General features: G+C 49.8%; 1 protein-coding gene across 1 annotated transcript in view; it reads left to right on the forward strand.

Annotated features, from left to right (window-relative positions):
- The first annotated feature begins 1,525 nt into the window (after nt 1-1,525).
- MEST overlaps nt 1,526-21,815 on the forward strand; it is a 29,053-nt gene continuing 8,763 nt past the window's right edge. Inside the window, exons 1-9 of the mRNA XM_045028483.1 lie at nt 1,526-1,738; nt 6,536-6,690; nt 8,264-8,343; nt 9,904-9,981; nt 11,037-11,173; nt 12,535-12,593; nt 13,431-13,471; nt 15,143-15,213; nt 19,342-19,443. Of these exons, the coding sequence (XP_044884418.1) occupies nt 6,537-6,690; nt 8,264-8,343; nt 9,904-9,981; nt 11,037-11,173; nt 12,535-12,593; nt 13,431-13,471; nt 15,143-15,213; nt 19,342-19,443 (722 nt within the window). The 5' untranslated portion in view covers nt 1,526-1,738; nt 6,536. The remainder of the gene's footprint in view (nt 1,739-6,535; nt 6,691-8,263; nt 8,344-9,903; nt 9,982-11,036; nt 11,174-12,534; nt 12,594-13,430; nt 13,472-15,142; nt 15,214-19,341; nt 19,444-21,815) is intronic.

The following is a 21,815-nucleotide window of genomic DNA, read 5'->3' on the forward strand; positions in this document are numbered from 1 at the left end:
GATATGACTGACTTTATTTATAAACAGAGGGAGTTTGCCTGGGAGTTCGCTTGGGAGGAGTTCCCACAGAGTTTTGTGGGAGCTAGAATTCAGGTTGTGACGGAATGACTGCCAAGACTGATCAAGCCCTCGGACCGCTACCCCTTCCTACTTCTCCACGTGGGCACCAATGATACTGCCCAGAATGACCTTGAGCAAGTCACTGCAGACTGCGTAGCTCTGGAAGGAGGATAAAGGAGTTTGAGGTGCAAGTCGTGTTCTCATCTCATCCATCCTCCCTGTTGAAAGAAAAGGACCATCGAATAGTGGAGGTAAATGCAGGTGGTGTCAGAGAGAGGGCTTTGGATTCTTTGACCATGGGCTGTTGTTCCAGGAAGAAGGATTACTAGGAAGAGATGGGATCCACCTAATGAAGAGAGGGAAGAGCATCTTCACAGGCACACTTGCTAACCTAGTGAGGAGGGCTTTAAACTAGGTTCACCAGAGGATGGTGATCTAAGCCTGGAGGTAAACGGGGAAGTGGGATATTGGGAGGAAACACAAGGAGGAGGGTGCAACAGGAGCGGCCTCCTGATTCATACTGAGAAAGTAGGGCAATCGGCTAGTTATGTTAGGTGCCTGTACACAAACGCAAGAAGCCTGGGAAACAAGCAGGAAGAATTGGAAGTCCTAGCACAGTCAAGGAACTATGATGTGATTGGAATAACCGAGACTTGGAGGGGTAACTCCCATGACTGGAGCACTGTCATGGATGGGTATAAACTGTTCAAGAAGGACAGGCGGAGGAGAAAAGGTGGAGGAGTTGCACTGTATGTAAGAGCAGAGCTGGCTTTAAGGCGATTCAGCCGATTCCCCGGAATCGGGCCCCGCAACATCCCGAAGGAGTTGCCGCCAAAGTCCCGCCACTGTCTTTGGCGGCAGCTCAGTCACTGCAGCGGAGGAAGGTCCCTCCGCTGAAATGCCACCGCAGGCACCGGCAGCTGATTGAGCACAGACTGGTTTGCCTGATGCAAAGTTGCAGCAGCTACATGTTAAAACCAGCATACCTGGTACAAAGAACTGTAGCAGCAGGATGAGAACAAAGACCCACAACTGTGGAGGGATGTCTCCACACCTTGTGCAAAAAACTGCAGCTGCTAAAGGAAAAGGATGCATGCAAAACTTGCATACCTAGTGCAAAGACCTGCAGCAGCAGATGTGTGCATGCAAATTCCTACAGGCCTAGTGCAAAGAACTGCATTAGCAGAGGAATGCAGGAAAAGGCCTGCATAACTAGTGCAAAGAGTTGCAGAAGCTGACAGATGCATTCATGCAAAGGTCTGAAGGCCTTGTGCAAACACCTGCAGCAGGCGATGGATGCTGGCAAAAGTCTGCAGGCCTTATTGGAAAACCCTGCAGCCGCCGAGAGATGCAGGAAGAGGCCTGCATGCCTAGCGCCAGGAGCTGTACGTACCCGCAGCGGTGGCATATATTTCCAGTGCAAAAAGCTGTTTCCAGCATCAGGCATGCAGGATGCATTCACCTTGCAATCAGAGCCGCAGAAGCCCGCGCAGTACCACCGCGCCCCAGCAGGTGCCGGTGGCGCCCGACCTTGGTTGCGGGACCGTCTAGCCACGCTGGGGAGGCTCTATGGAAAAGACGGGCCGCTGGGTGGGCTGCGCACGCGCACTCCAACGCCCTCGGGGCCCGCCCCTCTAGCAGCATGGAACCCGCCTGCCACCCTCAGCCCTGAGCCCAGGTAACGGCGGTGCGAAGCGCGCGCGCCCAGGAGCCCCTCAGCGGGGACGAGGCTCCGCGCCTCTGTCCCGGGGGGCGGGGCCTTGCCCCCACCGAACCTGGGCTGCCCATTGGGGGGGCTCTGTCCTGGGGAGGGGCGAATGGGGGGTGGCTCTGCCCTCTGGCGGTGGAGGGGGGGGTCTGTGTCCCCGGGAAAGGGGGCGTGGAAGGTGGGAGGACGCGCTGCCTCCCAGAGGGGGAGGCGTGTGGGGGAGGGGCTTAATATCTTTGAGGGGGGGGAAGTGCTCTGCCCCCCTAGGGGGGATGGGGGGGCTGTGACCTCTGGAGAGGGTGCCGGGGGGGCTCTGCCCCTCCCAGAGGTGAGGGGGGAGGTTGTGCCTCCTGGAGGGGCTACATGGGGGGCTGTGCCCCTGCCCCCATAAGTGAGGGTGGGGCCAGGGGGTGGTTGTGCCCCCAGGAGAGGGAGCCTGGGGGGCTCTGCCCCTCCCAGAGGTGAGGGTGGAGTTGGGGGGAGGTTGTGCTCCCTGAAGGGGGTGCATGGGGGGCTGTTCTCCTGCCCCCAGAAGTGGTGATGGGGTGGGGGAGGGCTGTGCCCCCTGGAGTGGGAGGTGGGGCTTTGCTCTGTCCCAAACTGTTCTGGCAGCATTTTGTTTTTCTCTCTTGCTGAATACTAAACACTTGCTGTTGTAAAGAGTTGTCTGCTGGGGCATATCACAAAGCTCTGTGCTAGGGTGACCAGATATCCCGATTTTATAGGGACAGTCCTGATTTTTGGGTCTTTTTCTTATATAGGCTCCTATTCCCCCCCCCACCTCCGTCCCGATTTTTCACACTTGCTGTCTGTCCACCCTACTTCTGTGCAGGGCAGACTTGGGGCTAGTGACCTATCGATAATTAATGCTATAATTGCACTGTTACACTAGTGTTCTCGAAGAGACTCCCGCAGCATGGGACTCTCTCTAGCGGCCTCTCTAACTCAATGTGGGTCTGGTTTGGGGTCTGTGTAAAGTTAATTATTTATGCTTTTGTTTGCATTTTTAAGACACTTTTGTCGATTCTGCTGAATGCACATAACATTGAATAATGTAATAATGAAAGGCTAAGACTCGCTCTGAAGGCCGAGAGGATGCTTTGGCTGACAGGATCCAAGAATGTGTGGGGAGAACCAAGCTTAGATATTGTGACTATAGTCTTTGGCAGCTTTAAGTTTACAACCCTAACTTCTGCCACAAGAGAAAGCAGCCTGCAGAAATTCGTCAGTAGTTTTTGAGGAGTAATTTGACATTGTACTATTCACTTTAAAATAATTCACTGGATTTTTAAATGGCTGTAAGCAATTTATTGTTCAGTTTTGTGATAGAACCTTACACAAGGCTGATTTTATTTCCGCTCAGAAGACCAACAACATAACAATTCTAGCATTTTGTTGATGGCTTAAATAAAAAGATCACAACTACATTTCCCTTTGTGTTCCATTTCTGATGTGCTGCACTTTGGCAGCCGTAAGTGAAAGAGAACAGCACTTTTTGCTTTACACTAAGTACAAAGGAAGCTTCAACAAAACCTCCGTAGTCCTGAAAAGCCTTCAGGGAAAGGTTGGTTAAAACTGATTCGCTATTGCAAGCCCTCTGCTTGCCGTTGTTTGCTTGCTTTATTTCACAATGGCAGTGGTGAGCAGTAATACAAATGAAACAGCATGCAGGGCTGGCCTTAGGGCAGGGCAACATGGGCCCTCACCCAGGGCACCGTAGCCAGTGGGGACAGTAGCCCCCTGGTGCAGAGGCAAGGGGCTCGGGCTTCCCCTTTCGGCCTGCAGGGTGTGGCAGGAATGCCCTGCTCCTGAGCAGAGCCCCCCTGCTCACTGCCCCACATGGTGTCCTTCCCAGCCTGGCTCCTAGTCCCCCTTCTGCACTCTGCAAAGGGGCTCTCCCCTCCCCTCCCCTCCCCCACTGTCCAAGCCCTGCTGTTCCTTTTCCCATGGGCGGCCTGAATGAAAGCCAGGAGCTGGAAGTCGCCGTCGTCTTCCAGGTTGTGAAGGGACTGGGAACTAAAACTCTAGGGCAAAGAAGAGACCACTAAGTCTTGGGGGGTCCTGACCCCCAGCCCCCAGGGGATGCCTCCCTATGCCCCCAGATCCCAGCCCCTAGGGGACTCCTCCCTGTGCCCCCAGCTCGCCCCAGGGGACTCCTCCCTGTGCACCCAACTCCTAGCCCCCCTCCATGCCCACACAGCTCCCAGGAGGCTCCTCCCTCTGCCCCACAGGTCCCAGCCTCCCAGTTCTCAGCCCCTCTGCCCCCAATTCTCCCCTGTTCTCAGGGTGTCCCTCACGTCTTCGAGGTCCCCTTCCTGTATGCCACACTCTGACCCCACAGTTCCTCAGCCCTCAGGGGCTCCCCCTTTATCAGACTCATCCCAAAGGGAGGTGTTAGTGCAGGGAGTTGGGGATATTTCGGGAGTGAACCGTCCACCATCACCACCAAACCCAGCTACCTTCAGTGCGCTGGAGCATTTTAACCTCTCCCAATAACCCCCTTCCCAGGGACTGGGGAGGGGCACTTGGATATTGGGAATGCTCAGTATTGGGGTGGGGAGGGGTCTGCCCTTCTGGAGCCCCTACGTCACTGTCCTCCCCCCCCCATCCCCACACCAGTGTGATTTGATCTATACACCTTTGGTTCCCTCCCACCTTTCTGGGGCTCTCAAATCACCATGTGCCCTTGCCACCACGGCCCTCCGGTGCCCTCTTGCCACTGTGCCGCCCCTTGGGCTGCCGACCCTCTGGGGCTCTGGCAGAGAAGCTGGATGCCTTGCTGAGGGGGAGAGGTACGACTGCCCCAGTGCCTGCTCACCCTGTCAGAGTGCGGCAGACCACTGGCTACACTATCTTGGCTGTCCTGCTCAACAACCCGATGAGGGTTCCCTGTAGCACTGGCTGGGGGAGTCAAAGGGTTGCTGTGGGGTTTCCTATGATGCCCGTCACCGTGGCATCCAGATGTGAGTCACTGCAGGCCCTACGGGTGGGTGATGTGGTCAGGGGGGTGCTGTGGTTAAGAGGCAGGAAGCAGAGTGGGCCTGGAGTGCGAGTTCATGGATGGGAATTTGGGGCAATGGGGAGAGGCCAGTGGAGGCTGGGGCTATGGGGGTCGGGTAGGGAGCCTGGGAAGGCAACTGGGGCTAGGGGTGCCAAAATACAAGTTTGTCCAGGGTGCTGTTCTCCCTAAGGCTGGTCCTGTAGCATGGGATAGAGCAGATCAACATTGAGATGCTTTGGAAGAAGTGTGTATGGGAAATCCCAGATATGAATAGCGCGGGCTGCTGCCCTGTCAGTCTTGACGTGCACTGGTAGAGCTGTGTATGAAGCTGGGCTGGAACAACAGGAGATGCTGCAAATCGCTCTAGATTTAGGTGTGTGGGTAAAGCTCTGTGAGGGTCAACATTTGGAATAACATCAAGTGCTGCAGATTAGGATTGAGATGCATGAGTGTGGATTCAGGACTGGGATAGCAGTGGCTGGTGCAGGTCAGGGCTCAGGTGCATTGATAGTATGAGTGGACTAGTAATCAGCAAAACTGGACTAGCCTGGGGCTTAGCTGGTCAGAACAACAATGTGTGCTTGGTGCATTTATTTCTTTGTTTCAGTGTGGTGTCTGTGTGAAATCCAAAACTGCGTGTGGAGCCCAGCACCTTTGTAAGAATGTCATTATTAAGAGGATTTTCTTTAAGTGTTGTGTATGTGTGAATTAAGCTCTCATGCCAGTGAGGGAGCTGATTGTGGTGGCTGGAGGCTGACATTTATTAAGATCCCAAAGTAGATAAATAATTTCAAGTGATATTTATAGAATTTATACAATTATATGGAATGGTCACACAATGTAGATAATGTTACAAGGAAGGCAATCCTGCTCCGATTGAAGTAAAATTCCCATTGACTTGAGCACAATCAGAAATGTGGAGATTTGAGTAACTGAGAAAATTGAATGATTCACAATCTGTGTGTGAATTTAATGCTTGGGGAAGCTGATGGCTTGACAATCCTGGAGTTTGAAGTCCTCTCTCTAACCCCAGAATAAATATAGTTGTGGTGCAAGTTTGCCCAGACCCATTCCACATGTGTGCCTCAAACTGCTGATTTGGAGGCACCAGGGGTTAGGGGGCTGTTTAATCTCCATAGCCCATTGAGTCCTTGGTCTCTAGGCTAAGATTGGCAGTTATCTGGTTGGCGCATGTTGTAAGGTGGTGATGTTATGTAGACACTTGACCATTAAGAACTTGACTGACACACCAAACTCATTTCACACAGGCTTCCTGTGATATAAGGCACAGAGATGAAGATGATGTAAATGCCTAGAAGAATACCAAACGGGCAAACCTTTGATTGTTGTCAACCTGGGCTGAAAATCCTGACGTACAGAACTGCACTACTGATTAGGAAAGGACTGTATAACCCTGGGAGCAGTCAGTCTGGCCTTATGGGTGCTACAAAACTGCTTAGTTTTGGTCTGAGTTGTGATTCCCTTACTAGTAGTTTTGTGGAATGCTTTCAATTTCAACAGCAGCAGAAAGAAAGGTTTCAAGACTAATATGTCTTGGTATCTTGAAGGTGAAAAACAGATACTGGTGGAAAGATGTGGTTTGAGGGTGAATTTCCTGGTGAATGTTGGGTAATCAGAGCTTTCAAACTAAACCAGTGGGGTGTGTGACAATGAGGAAGACACAGGAGGCTTGATGCAACTGTGCAGTCTTTCAGATGGGCAGATCGTGCCGTGTTTGCTCATTCTGTGTTTGTTTTCTCCGGCAGGATGAAAGAGTGGTGGATTCAGGTGGGGCTGCTGAGCGTACCCCTCCTTGCTGTCTACTTGCACATCCCTCCGCCTAAGCTGTCCCCAGCCCTTCACTCATGGAGGGCATCAGGAAGGTATTTCACATACAAGACCCAAAACATCTTTTATAGAGGTGAGGAGTGACAGGGGGGCGGTGCATCCACATGGAGCTTTCTATAGCACTGAGGAAATCCTGCGTTCCTCAGCCTGGGGGTGCCAGACGAGCAGACAGACCTTTGCACTGTGACTGAGAACTGCCTAGCTGCCGCTGCTGGGCCTGCGCTATCCTCCCCCAGGTGGTGCTACAAACTGCTTCTCTCTCCAGTGCCGCTGGTCTGTGCCACCAGGCAAGACTAGAGAGAAGCTAAAGCACTGGGAGAGAAGGTTGGGGAGGAACATATGGAAGCTGGTGGCCTGGCCCAGAGTGGAGAGCCCCTGCAAGACATGCATGGGGAAGATGGGTGAGGGAGGGAGACACTGAAGAATTTAGGGGAAAGTAAAGACCTGGACATGCTGAAAAAGCTCTGGAGAATCGAGGAAAACGTAGACACTTGGGGGAGATAGGGAGCAACAAAAAAAAAGAAAGAAAGAGAGAGAAGAGCAAAACATTTTAAAATAAATACATAGAAAAATAAAACTGGAGTGTGGAGAGAGGGAGACGGGAGCATTTGTACTGGGATGTGGCCTGAAGGGGCATGCAGATGCCAGTCCATTGTGAGAGGGAAGTTAAAACTAGGTTGAAACTATGGCAATGATTGAAGAGAAGATGAGGGGAGTCCCTCGCTCTTGAGGTGTTTTCTCGCCACACTACACAGAAATGGAGCCGTCTGGCCTCCTTCAATTAAGTAGCAAATATAGATCGGTTAATTCACTTCGAGGGGAGTGGACCACGGGTCTAGAACCAGGGTCAGTATTGTTACTATTAAACATTTATATCATGGTAGTACCTAAAGGCCACAAGCAGGTTGGGCCTCATTATGAAGTGTGACAGGCCCTAAAAATTATGGCCAAATTGCAGTTTTAGGTGCAGATGCTCACAATATACTTTCCCCCAAGTCTTCCCCATGCCACGGTTTCAGTTGGGAGCAGTATTTTTCTCCACTTCCTGTCCTTAACCTGCTCCTATGTGTTGTGAAACAGCTGTCATGTTTTACCCAAGAGATGGCGGCATTTGAGTGTCTGGTTCCTAGTTTCCCTATCAGTTTAAAATTTGTGTAGTGCTTTGGGATCATTCAGAATGAAAGGTGTTATGTAAATGTAAGATCGCTCTCGTTGTTCCCAAGTTGTCTGTGTACATAGACTGGATCGATAGCCTAATGTTGTGAGCCCCCCAGTGGTGCCATTACACCAACAGTGTAAACACACTCCTCTGCGAGGTGCCTCTGTCCAGCTCCTAAGAAACAATAGCCCTAGCAGCAGCAGGTTTTTGTGCAAGCTGAGAAGTCTCTGAATGGCAAAGTCTTGGGGGGTTTGTCTGTGTGTTAGGTTCTAAGAATGGTTACTGTGAGGGAGCCTTTGTGGCTGGAGAGATCGAATTTTTTAGTGTTCAGAAACCAGCAAAACTCTTATCGGGAGCCTGGAACACACAGCTTGGTTGATATTACTGTTGGTCCCTGATATGTTATCCTGTGCAGCTGTTTTAAAGTTTAAAGAGAGAGCCTCCTTGGAGTGTAGCGCGCCTTGCTGATGTCCTGTTCTCTCCTCAGATTCATCAGGCGCACTCGGCAGTTCAGATATTGTGGTTCTGTTACACGGCTTCCCAACCTCCAGCTACGATTGGTACAAGGTGAGGGGACCAAGTAAGCACAAAGTGTGGACTGTGTGAATAAAATCGGTGATTCTCACTTCCCCTAGAAACTAGAGGGGAATCCCTCCGGGAGGAATAAATGGGCCTGTCTGACCAGTGAATCGTGGAGGAGAGAGCGATTCCCTAGTTTGTGACAGAGTTCTTGTTTTGGCTCCCTCAGCCCACTTCACTCTTTTTTTCTCATAGCCAAGACTTTGCCCTTGGGTGAAACTTGGCACAATTTGTCATTGCTTTGCAAGTGTGGCTAAGCCATCACCTACAAGACCCTATATAACCTTGTTTCCACCTACCTATGTCTCTGATGTCCCTTCCTCACCCTCAATTCTTCCCACTTCTCTCTCGCCACTTCCTCCTTCATCTCGCACCCTTTTTCAGGCCTTTTCTGATGCTGCCTTCTGTGCCTGGAGCGCTCTGTGCCTGGAGCTGTGCCTGGAGCGCACAACAGTTCTCATCTGCCAAGTGTCCTGCCCCGCTGCAGTTCTCTCCTTAAGACCCACTTTCAAGCATCCCTTCTACTCATTATTAATCCCGTGGCCCCTTCCGCTCCTGAGATTTTTATCCTATGATTTATTTTGCTTGTGTGTTCTCAGGGGCAGGAAGCTTGTCTTTATACAGCAGAACCCTGGTATCTGATCTAATTGGGACTGGGGCCAGATCCCATAATCAAAAATTCAGATAAGCCGGAGAATGGGAAAGTGCAAGGCCACAGCGCCATCTAGTGGCTACAGGAGAGATCACCTGCTTCTGGACTTGTGTGCGCTGGTTGTTTGGTTAATATGGAGAGCCTGATAATGGAGGGTCGGATAAACAGGGTTCTTTTGTACTTGTAAAGAATGATGTCAGTTTCCTGTGCTTTGTGAGTGTTTGGTGGTAATAAGTGTGGCATTCCTGGGACCAGATGCTGGATTTTGTAAGTTCCAAAGGGAGCAAAAATCACCTCTGGCTACACACGGATTCCAAGATGATGGTGACAGCTTCTCCCAACTGGCCTATATGAATATTGGTATTTTCTTTTAAAAATAATTCCATAAATCCTCTCGCTGGGAGGCGCAGCTGTCATCTCAAAGTCGGAGTCCTTTTGAATACTCACATTTTTGGGGGAACAGGGGCACTACCCTTGTAATGGATTAGAAGGTGGACTTCCCTGTTGAGTGACTGTGGTGTCAGTTTGACAGGTTCTGAAGGCAGTTCCCATATGGTACATCTGGCCAGAGGATATAGCTATCGAACTGGGTCTTACGTTGGATGGAGAGGCAAACCAGAGGAGAACCTCGGGATCTAGCCAATATGGCCTTTGCAGGGAGAAACCCCATTGCGGGGAATGGGTGAAATAACTCCTTAGAAGATCTGTTGGCTTTTGCTGTCATGAATGTACTGGTTATTATGATAACTCAAATCCACTACAGTTCAATATGTGTTTGCAGCGTGTGTGTCTGGGAGGAGCTTTAAGAAACTACAGTGTAGAACCGTCCATCTTGTGCGTAGGCTTTGGAGATATGAGTGTAGCTGCTCTTATGATTTCCTCTCTTTCTCTTACAGATTTGGGAAGGGCTGACCCAGCGATTTCACAGAGTGATTGCTCTGGATTTTGTAGGATTCGGTTTCAGTGACAAGCCTGTAAGTGGTCCTGACAGACAATTGTGTAGTTCCTTTTGTAAACGGAATTTAATAACGAAAGTGCATCCAAACCAATGGCATCACACATGCTCGTGCCTGGGAAGATGGATTTTTATTATCGTGGATTTTGATGAAATTGGTTCATTTCCCAGGTTGCTTTCTATCTTTATCCACTTACATTTTTTTCAGGATGCAGTGTTGTTGTAGCTGTGTCGCTCCCAGGAGATTAGACACACAAAGTGGGTGAGGTAATGTCTTTTATTGGACCAACTTCTGTTGATGAGAGAGACAAGTTTTCAAGCTTACACAGAGCTCTTAAGCTTGAAAGCTTGTGTCTCTCACCAGCAGAAGTTGGTTCAATAAAAGCTATTACCTCACCACCTTGTGTCTCTAATATTTTTCAGTAACAGAAATAAAGATACAATTGTTAGAATATGATTGGGGTCAAAATCAAACGTCAGAACTGGGACATGACGCAATGTTCTTTAAAGTGACCACACTCCACTGGAGTGTTGGCTCACCTCTGTAAAACAGTTTTGCTTCACTTTTCACGTTAGGCAGCTCTGACACAGGTAAAATGCTGGCAAAGGGTTACTAGCTTGTGGTTATGCTAGTGTAATTGTAACCTTGCCAACAAATCACTGAATGAGTATGATAGTACTTAGCTCTTCATCTTCAAAGAGCTTTACACACACTAGGTAATCATCACAGACCTTCTGTGAGTTGAGTTTCATTATCTCCATTTTATAGAAGGGGAAATTGAGGCACATGGCGGTAAAATGATTTGCTCAAGGTGTCTCAGTAAATCAGCAGGAGCTTGGGCTAGAATCTGAGTTGTTGGCTGTCAGTCCTGGGCTTGTATCATGCTTCTGCATTTGTCCATGAGCACTGGTGCTCAGTTGTGTCCAGGCACTGAACTTGGTCACACTAGAACTGCCAGGTGGGCTGTTCAGAAGAACCCGTATGGTGATATTCCAGCTCTCTGTAACTAATGAGATAGAAGTGCATGACATTGCTCTCACTGGAGCTGCTCTCTTGCTTTGCTTTTTAAACAGAGGCCCCATCGCTATTCCATTTTTGAGCAGGCCAACATCGTCGAGGGGCTGCTGGGGCACCTGGGTCTCCGAAATCAGAGGATCAACCTCCTGTCTCATGACTATGGAGACACAGTTGCACAGGAACTGCTCCACAGGTCACTGGAAGCACTAAAGCTCTGAATGCTCTTCGTCGTCCTCCTAGGGTTTAATTCCCTGAAGCTAAGTAAAAGTAAATGGTGCAGAGCCCTCTCTTTCCCCATCCCACCTCTGAGATTCAGGGTGACAGCAGGAGGTACCAGTGCGATACCATGCTGATGGATGCAGTAGAATAAGAACCTAGGTAAATAGATGGAGGGAAGCTGATAGGCTGCCACCATTGACTTCAGTGGGAGCTGTGTAGACAGATACAGTGGAAGAGTCTTGTCTAGCCATCTCCTAAACTAGGTGCACAACATACTCTTTGTCTTTGAGACCTGGAGGCTTGTCAAGGATGTGAGGATTGAACAAGGCAAGTCTTTACAAGCCAAGAGCATCTTCTGTCACCATTGACCAAGGTCTGTGTGAAACCACGGGTTATTCATAGATGGAAGGACTCTACCTAAGTTAACACTTTTCTTCCTGTCAGAAATGTTAGCAGCAGCTGATAATGCTTTGCCTTTCACCTTCTCACCTCAAAGTAGGTGGCAAACGTTAAGGATTTGGCCTTGCAATCCCCCTACGAGGAAGGGAGCAGATAGAATGCCCCTCTTATAGATGAGGAAATTGAACCAAAGAGTGGCTGAGGGATTTGTCCGAGGGCAAGTCACTGGCAGAGGAGGAGTCAGAACCTGGGTTTCTTAATGTGCAGTCCCTTGTTCTAATCAGTGGACCAGGCTCCCTGTGGTTGGGAAGTGCTGCAAGGTGTAACTTCCACACAGAACTCCGTAACATGGGGTGGTGTGGAATCTCTAGGTACATGTCAGATGTATAAATGTGTGTGCATTGTATTAGCATTTAAGGAGGTTTTTTTACAATTTTTTATTATTTAGAACAAACAATTTAGCAGTGTGCTATGAGCTCCCAGTCTAGCCAGTTAATGATATGAGTAGGGGAGGGTGGGTGGTAAGCACTGCTGACTTTTTAACTAGTCATAAGTGAAAATTATTCAGCAAATAGAACATCCAGTAGTGCAAATCCAGTGTGAGTATTTTCTGTATCCCTCTTGAGATCCAGGCAGAGAGGACTTTCCCCAAGGCTGCTGAGACTATTTCATAAAGCATGCATTAGAGAAGGCCTTGTTTACTCTCTTAACAGTGATTGTTGCAATGTGAATGAGCTGTACAGTGAAGGAGAGCTGTAGGGAGTCCTTTGACACTGCTGTCCCTATGCTCCTTTTAAATCGTGTCTCATGGGTTACTTCACATCCTGGATTACGTTTTAATAAATGGCGATATTACTGCAGTCTGTTGGTCAGTCACTTCTTGGAATTGGCTGAGAATCGCTCCAGTTTAATTCAGCATTGTCTTTTGTTCTCCAGGTATGAACACAATAAAACTGGATGTGTCCTGATCAACAGCCTCTGTTTATCCAATGGAGGTAACTGTTATGCTTAGAGTAACGTGATCTGTGAAGAATGAATTGGTGGGTCTCGATCCACTTCCCTGATATTGGTGCCTGCATCACCATTGAGACTAACTGCCCCCTTTGTTGGCAGTCTCATCACAGCGCCAAGGGCTGAATGGGCACTAGAGACTGACCCCCCTCTGACCCACAGACAGGGTCCCTCCAGGCCAGGGATTAGGCACACTGGTGTAGTAGTGGGGGGAAGCTTCACTGCTCTCCCTTTTCTATGGGTTAGTGGAAGGTTTCAGTGCTGTCAGTGCAGCACCTTCCACAACACTAAAATTCACTCTTAAATGGGGAAGGGGGTGGGGGAATGGCTGGTTATAGAACATAGGAAGTCTGATTAAACTGGACAACAGATACGTCTCCCTCTGTTTTATTAGTAGCAGATTGATCCTGTTAATGCAGCTTGTAAGGGCAGACGGTCTCTATTGTGGCACATTTCTGAATGGTGCTGCCACTGAGGAGTAAGAATTTCTTCCCTTCTTTATGACATGTTTTTTGGCCACTCTTTGTGAGAGTAGGTGCCTGTCCTGACTTGGCTGGTTCAGTGCCGTGATGGCATTTGTAGCCTATAACAGTGGAATTGCCGCCTCCCTGCCATGCACAAAAATTAATTCTATTAAGAAGTGTTTTTGTTTTTGTTTTAAAAAGAAGACTCAGCCATCCCCATTTAAGGTATTCGTATCTGGCTGTCAGCAAATGCATTCACTGAAGCTCCACAGGCGGGAGGAGGGCGGAGGAGGAAGACTAGGAAATGTCAGAGCACAATTAAGTAACTGCAGTGTCTGTTTTCTGAAACACTTCCAGGTATTTTCCCAGAAACTCATTACCCCCGGTTCATTCAGAAGGTGAGCTGCTTTGGTCTCTAGTTTTATGAAATCTGGACTCAAGTATCAAGAATAAAACTTCTAGGCATGAGTTTGAGTGTGTGCCCTCTTTTTGTCCTAGAATGCGTCCTTTTCCAGCTACTGTAATTTGTTGGCTTGCTTTAAATTACTGCGTGTAAATGTTTAGGTGCAGTTAAGGGGGAATCAATTATTCAGGCCACGTCTACCCTAGCGAACTCACCGGTGCAGCTGCACCGCTGTAAGATCGCTCGTGTAACTGCTCTATGCCGATGGGACACAGCTCTCCCATCAACATCATACAACCACTTCCACGAGCGGCAATAGCTAGGGTGGTGGGAGAAGTTCTCCCCCCAATACAGCGCTGGGCTGTGTACCGGCAACACTTATGTCACTCAGGAGGGTGTGTTTTTTCACACCCTTGAGCGACATAAGTTTTGCCGATATAAGCGGTAGTGTAGGCATGGCCTCAGAGAACAAGAATTGTTAAACGTTATGTTTCATTGTACCACCATGTGCTTTGATCTTACCAGAACTTGCAGGGTCAGGTCGGTAGTGGGGTGAAATACCTATTGGAAACACCGAGATTGTGCAAGCGCTGGGGGTGCTATTCCCTCTGACTCTGCCCAGAGCCAGTACTCTCATCTGGTGGTAGTGGCTGCTATGCTTCCGGACGAGCAGTCTTTCAGATGAGTCATAAAACTGATGGCCACAATTGGTGCAGTTTAAAAAAACTTCCATTTAAAAAAAAAACGTCTTATACGCCCAAAATGTGCTCGGCATCTCCAAGACACACTAGCCTGGTTACAGTCTGTTCTTGAATTTCGGCTGCTGCTCAGAGTGAAGACTTAGCAGAGACATGCCAACTTCCACTGCTGTTATTGGGGAAGCCATTGTGTCCGGCTCTGGGCACCACACATTAGGAAATGGACCAAAAGCAGGTCAATTTCATGCTGTTGGTGCTTTTGGAAAGCTCTCAGCAGCAGCAGAGGCAGGCACTGGAACTCCCTGGGGGAGGGCTCAGAGAAACAGATGTCTCTCCATTGCAGCAGCCAGACAGCAGGCAGTAGGTGAGGTAGCCTAGTGAACACCTTCACTCTTTGCAGTAACTAGCAGGTTCTGGGAGGGAGGCTGGAAAGAGGGACTGGAAATGCTCCTTCTTCGTACAGTAACAAGCAGGTGGGACTTGGAAGGGGGAAGGGATTCAGATTTATCAAACACCGACTGTCCAGATGCTGATGTGAAAGATGGAGCTTCTGGTAGGAATCCCATCACCTTTCCCATTCTCTTTAGTGATGGGTGAGCTGCTCATCCCAACAAGGCTGCTTATCCTTCCCTGACACCTCCTCAAAAAAACCCCAAAAAACTTATTGCTTCTGGTTACTAGGTGCCTAGTCGTTTTCTCAAGTCTTGGCTTTAGTGTCTTTGATCTGAGGTTCAAATGGCCTAAAGGGATCAGTGGCTGAAGGTGCTTTGGTTCAGTGTGTTGTTAACTTTGTAAAATCTAGCAGTGACAATGGGTTTACTTCAGGGATTGTGGGGAAATGGTGGTTCTGTAAGACTGCTGGCTCATGGGGGCCTGGTAGCTCTGTAGGAAAGGCCCCCTGAACAGGCAAGGGCTCATTGCTGTCTATATGGCATTTAATGGCGTTTTTCTCCTTTCTTCTGCCAAAGATTCTCAAGGATGGTGGCCTACTGTCCCCCATCATCACGCGGCTAATGAACTACTACTTCTTCTCCAGAGGGTGAGTTGGTGTTCTGAGCACCACACACACTGTAGGGGACAACCCTGTTGTGACCAATGTATAGATTAGGTAGGAGTATAACCCAGGAAACACTCACTTGTATAAAAGTATTAAGTCATGCGTCCTCTGTAGGCTGTAGTTACTAGATGGCTACTTGTTCATACATGTAGAGGACAGTCGCTCACTGTCGTTCCATCCAGTTCATCGGTGGTAGGCAGATGTACCGTGTTATGCTGAAGATATTCTGAAGTTGAGACCGACTTTACTTGGAAGCTCTGTTCATGTCTAAACAACTTATTTCCCTTTCTGATTTGGTGCCTTACACTAGGTCCCGCAACATTGTCCTAAGAAAACTAGAAAAATGTGGTTTTAGTTGAAATTACTATAAAGTGTGTGCAAAACTGGTTGAAAGACCATTCAGAGTCATCATCAATAGTTCAGACTGGGGGGGGATATATCTATTGGGGTCCCCTAGGGGTCCAGTACTAGTCAATCTTTTCATTGGTGAATGGGATAATGGAGTGGAAAGTGTGCTTATAAAATCTGTGGCTGACTCCAAACTGGGAAGTGTTGCATGGACTTTGGAGGGCGGTGTTAGAAGTCAAAACGACGTTGACAATTGGAGAATTGGTCTGAAATCAACAAGATGAAAATCAGTAAAGGTAAGTGCAAAGCAGGAAGGAACAATCAAATGCACAATTACAAAATAGGGAATAACTGGTTAGGTGGTAGCACTGCTGAAAAATAGCTGTGGGTTATATTGAATCACAGACTGAATGAGCCAATAATATGATGCAGTTGCAAAAAAGACTAATATTATTCTGGGGTCCATTAACAGAAGAGTCGTATATAAGACATGGGAGGTGATTGTCCCGCACTGCTCAGCGCCAGTTCTGGGCACCACACTTTAGGAAAGGTGTGGGAGAGTCCAGAGGAGAGCAACAAAAATGATTCAAGGTTTAGTAAACCTGACCTGTGAGAAAGTATAAAAAACCTGAGCGTGTTTAGTCTTGAGAAAAGAAGTGTGAGTGGGGACCTGATAACAGTGGTCAAATATGTTAAGGTTTGTTATAAAGAGAACAGTGATCAATTGTTCTCCGTGTCCTGCAGCCAGGGAGATTTAGGTTAAATATTAGAAAATACTTTCTAATGATAAGGGAGCTTGTGGAATCCTGTCACTGGAGGTTTTAAAGAACAGGTTGGAGAAGCATCTGTTAGGAACGCTCTAGATTTACTTGGTCCTGCCTCAGTGTATGGGGCTGGAGTAGATGACTTCTCAGTGTCCCTTCCAGCCCTATATTTCTATGATTCTTAAAGGTGCTGCCTGCAAACAACAAATATAACTCCTTTAAAGACACACCAGTCAGGACTTGGAACAGGAAAAATGGAGAGGCAGTCCCAGGATTCCCTCATCTGTAGCCACGCAGAGTTACGGTTTAAGCATTAGGGGTGAAACCTTCACCTTCCTGAAGTCAGTGGCAGTTTTGCTATTGACTTCATTAGGGCCAGGATTTCACCCTAGATCAGGGCTCTCCAACCTTTTTACGCTCAAGATCACTTTTTTGAATTTAAGATTAACCCCACCCTTCCCCGAGGCCCCGCCCTGCTCCCTCCATTCCCCCCTCCCTCCATCGCTCACTCTCCCCCACCCTCCCTCACTTTCACTGGGCTGGGGCAGGGGGTTGGGGTGTAGGAGGGGGTGCAGGCTCTGGGCTGGGGCCGAGGGGTTCGGAGTGTGGGAGGGGGCTCCGGGCTGAGCCTGGTGCAGGAGTGAGGGGTGCAAGGTCTGGGAGGGAGGTTGGTGCAGGAGGGGGCTCTGGGTTGGTGCAGGGGATTGGGGTGCAGGAGGAGGTGAGGGGTGGGGGCTCTGGGAGGGAGTTTGGGTGCAGGAGGGGGCTCTGGGCTGGTGCAGGGGGTTGGGGTGCAGGAGGGGGTGAGGGGTGTGGGCTCTGGGAGGGAGTTTGGGTGCAGGAAGGGGCTCTGGGCTGGTGCAGGGGGTTGGGGTGCAGGAGGGGGTGAGGGGTGTGGGCTCTGGGAGGGAGTTTGGGTGCAGGAAGGGGCTCTGGGCTGGAGCAGGGGGTTGGGGTACAGGAGGGGGTGAGGGGTGTGGGCTCTGGGAGGGAGTTTGGGTGCAGGAGGGGGCTCTGGGCTGGCGCAGGGGGTTGGGGTGCAGGAGGGGGTGAGGGGTGGGGGCTCTGGGAGGGAGTTTGGGTGCAGGAGGGGGCTCTGGGCTGGCGCAGGGGGTTGGGGTGCAGGAGGGGGTGAGGGGTGGGGGCTCTGGGAGGGAGTTTGGGTGCAGGAGGGGGCTCTGGGCTGGTGCAGGGGATTGGGGTGCAGGAGGAGGTGAGGGGTGTGGGCTCTGGGAGGGAGTTTGGTGCAGGAGGGAGCTCTGGGCTGGCGCAGGGGGTTGGGGTGCAGGAGGGGGCGAGGGGTGTGGGCTCTGGGCTGGTGCAGGGGATTGCGGTGCAGGAGGAGGTGAGGGTTGGGGGCTCTGGGAGGGAGTTTGGGTGCAGGAGGGGGCTCTGGGCTGGTGCAGGGGGTTGGGGTGCAGGAGGGGGTGAGGGGTGTGGGCTCTGGGAGGGAGTTTGGGTACAGGAGTGGGCTCTGGGCTGGTGCAGGGGATTGGGATGCAGGAGGTGGTGAGGGGTGGGGGCTCTGGGAGGGAGTTTGGGTGCAGGAGGGGGCTCTGGGCTGGTGCAGGGGGTTGGGGTGCAGGAGGGGGTGAGGGGTGTGGGCTCTGGGAGGGAGTTTGGGTGCAGGAGGGGGCTCTGGGGTGGAGCAGGGGGTTGTGGTGCAGGAGGGGGTGAGGGGAGGGGGCTCTGGGAGGGAGTTTGGGTGCAGGAGGGGGCTCTGGGCTGGCGCAGGGGCTTGGGGTGCAGGAAGGGGAGAGTGTAGGGGGCTCTGGGAGGGAGTTTGGGTGCAGGAGGGGGCTCTGGGCTGGCGCAGGGGGTTGGGGTACAGGAGGGGGTGAGGGGTGGGGGCTCTGGGAGGGAGTTTGGGTGCAGGAGGGGGCTCTGGGCTGGTGCAGGGGGTTGGGGTGCAGGAGGGGGTGAGGGGTGTGGGCTCTGGGAGGGAGTTTGGGTGCAGGAAGGGGCTCTGGGCTGGTGCAGGGGATTGCGGTGCAGGAGAGGGTGAAGGGTGTGGGCTCTGGGAGGGAGTTTGGTGCAGGAGGAGGCTCCAGGCTGGGACAGGGGTGCAGCAGGGAGTGTGAGGTGCGGGCTCTGGCTGGGAGGCACTTCGCACAGGTGGCTCTTGGCCGATGGTGCAGCAGGGCTCAGGCAGGCTGCCTGCTGTGGCACCACGCCGCTCCCAGAAGCAGCTGGCTGCTGGCACGTCTCTGTGGCCAATGGGAGCTGCAGGGACGGTGCTGGGGCCAGGGACAGCGCGTGGAGCCATCTCACGCATCCCCCTACCCCCCTCGGGGCCGCAGAGACATGCCATCAGCCAGCCACTTCTGGGAGTGGCGTGGGGCCACAGCAGGCAGGCAGCCCACCTGAGCCCCGCTGCGCCGCCAGACTTGTAGTGGCCCAGAGATCATGATCAACTGGCAGAGGCTCCAGGATTGACCCGTCGATCGTGGGTGACCACTGGCCTAGATCCATTTGATCCCACTGGGATTTGAATTCAGATGCCCCCGTTCTGGGTGGGTCCCATGCAGTTTACTAGGTTGAGGTTTTTCAGATGTGACCTAAATAAATGAGATTTCTCTCTTTCCACTCCCCCCTCCACCCCCCGACACTCAGCATGGACCTCAGAGATCCACAGCTGGTTTTGACACCAGTACAATGCTGTTGTACCTGGTTTTCCAGCACTGCCTGGGGAACAGCAACAACGAAATCACTGTCCTCTCCCATAAACAATTCATTGAAATTTCTGTTCGTTTTAGATGCTCTGAAACACCTTTCCTTCCCCACTTCGGGATCACTGCTAAATTTGACACTGTCCTTTTAATTTGGATAATTTGGGGTGCTCCAAGGTTGTGTATTTTACAAACGAATCTTGTAATCATTTGACACTTTTGCCCTGAAACTAGTTTTTGTGTCCGGTATTAAGTGGTGTTATATCCTGTTTATTCCGGGAGGGGATATGTACTGTAAAGATCTTCATGCCTCTCTGCATTTTGTTCAGACTTGGGGCAGTCTTTGGTCCGTATACACAGCCTTCAGCGGCGGAATACTGGGACATGTGGACAGCAATCCGGACCAATGATGGAAACCTTGTTGTTGACAGGTATGTTGCTCTCTAATTTCCTTGTCTGTTGATGTCTCGCACCAGTTCATCCCTGTATTTCCAAACTGAGAGCCATGGAGCACTTACTGGTGGTCTGCAGAGAGCTGCCTGGTCACATTAGAATACGAGTGGCCAGTGCCTGGTGCTTCATGGGAATAAACAAAATGGCTTTTATCGAGTGATCCATCTCCTGTCGTCCAGTCACAGTTCTGGCCATCAGAGGCTTAGGGACACCTGAAGCATGGGCTTTGTCACCGATCATCTTGGCTAATAACTATTATCCATGAACTTATCTAATTTTTTTACCCCAGTTGTACTTGTGGCCTTCACAACATCCCCTGGCAATGAGTTCCACCGGTTGACTCTGCGTTGTGTATAATAGTACTTCCTTATGTTAGTTTTAAACCTGCTGCCTATTAATTTTATTGGGTGGTTCTTGTGTTATGTGAAGGGGTAAAGAACACTTCTTTACTCACTTTTTCCACTTCGTTCATGATTATATAGACCTCTATCATATCCCCCCTTAGTCCTCTCTTTTCTAGGATGAACAGCCCCTTTTTAAACTTTCCTTCTATGGAAGCTATTCCATTCCCCTAACCGTTTTTGCTGCCCTTCTTTGTACCTTTTGTCATCTTATCTGTCCTTTCCCTGATGGTTCCTAACATTCTGTTAGCTTTGTTTGAATGCCGTTGCACATTGAGAAAATGTTTTCAGAGAACTGTCCAAGATCTTTCTTGAGTACTAACAGCTGAATTAGACCCTATCATGTTGTATGTATAGTTTGGATTATTTTTTTCCAATGTGCAGTACTTCACATTTATCAACATTGAATGTCAGCTGCCATTTTGTTGCTTAGTCACCCAGCTTTGTGAGATCCCTTCATAAGACTTCTCAGTCAGCTTTGGACTTAACTATCTTGAATAATTTAGTATCATCTGGAAACTTTGCCACATCACTGGTTAACCTCTTTTCCAGATCATTTATGAATCTGTTGAACAGCACAGGTCCCAGTACAGATCCTTGTGGGGCCTTGCCATTTTGTATAGTGACCATTTATTCCTGCCCTTTGTTTCCTATCTTTTAACCACTTACTGAGAGGACCTTCCCTCTTATCCCATGACAGCTTTGCTTAAGAGCCTTTGATGTGAGACCTTGTCAAAGATTTTCTGAAAATCCAGGAATACTGTGTCAGCTGGATCCACTTTGTCCCCATGCTTGTTGACATCTTCAAAGTATTCCCATAGATCGGTGAGGCATGATTTCCCTTTACAGAAGCTGTGTTGACTTTTCCCCAACATAGCATGTCCATGTGTCTGATCATTCTGTTCTTCAATATAGTTTCAACCGATTTGCCCTGGTACTGATGTTAGGTTTACTAGCCTGTAATTGCCAGGATGGCCTCTAGAGCCTTTTATAAAAATTGGCCTTCCATTAGCAACCCTCTAGTTATCCAGTACTGGGGCTGATTTAAGTGAAAATTTACATACCACAGTTAGTAGTTCTGCTGTTGCACATTTGAGTGCCTTCAGAACTCTTGGGTGAATCCCCTCTTGTCCTGGAGACTTATTACTGTTATCAGTTTGTTCCAAAACCACCTCTATTGACTCCTCAATCTGGAACAGTTCCTCAGATTATCACCTAAAAAGAATGGCTCAGGTGTGGGACTCTCCCTCACAGTCTCTGGAATGAAGACTGATGCAAAGAATTCATTTAGTGTCTCCACAAAGGCTTTGTCTTCCTTGAGCCCTCCTCCAGGCAATGAAAGAAGAGCCCGAATGCCTATAGAAATAGCTGGAACCAAGGAGGAGAAGAGGCCAGCCTGTCTGTACTAGCCAATGTAGCTGTTGGCATGTGGCTGTTGCCCAGCTGTAAATGGGATTGAGGTTTGGAGAGGAGATGGGCCATGCAGTTGTGAATGGGGAGGGGAGGAGGTGGTCCACAGGATGAAAAGAGGCATGGTTCACACTGAGAAAGAGTTTGACAAGCTCTGCGCTACAGGAGTGGTAAAACTGCATGAACATTCCTGTGGATGATGGAAAATACCGAAGTGTGGTCTGGGGGCCAGGAATGCCTGAGATCTAGCTCTGCCACTGACTTTTTCTGTGGCTTTGGACAAGTCAGTTTAAACTAGCCCAAGGGGGAAACGGGCTTGTGCTTTTTTTCTTTTTCTTGATCATGTATGATGCAGCTTGACTTTATTTTTCTTCAGAATAAGTTAAGGGGTTCCTGCTTGTGGCTTACCTTTGAATAACGGTTGCCAAGTTTGGTCCTCTCTGATTTGGTGGGAGGCGTTTCTTGGACAACACAGAGATGTGGAGTGGGAGCTCTCTTGGCTCTCAGTTTAATCAGTAACGGGGAAGGGAGTATTAAAT

Source organism: Mauremys mutica, chromosome 1 (genome assembly GCF_020497125.1).
Source record: "Mauremys mutica isolate MM-2020 ecotype Southern chromosome 1, ASM2049712v1, whole genome shotgun sequence".
Lineage (NCBI taxonomy): Eukaryota > Metazoa > Chordata > Testudines > Geoemydidae > Mauremys > Mauremys mutica.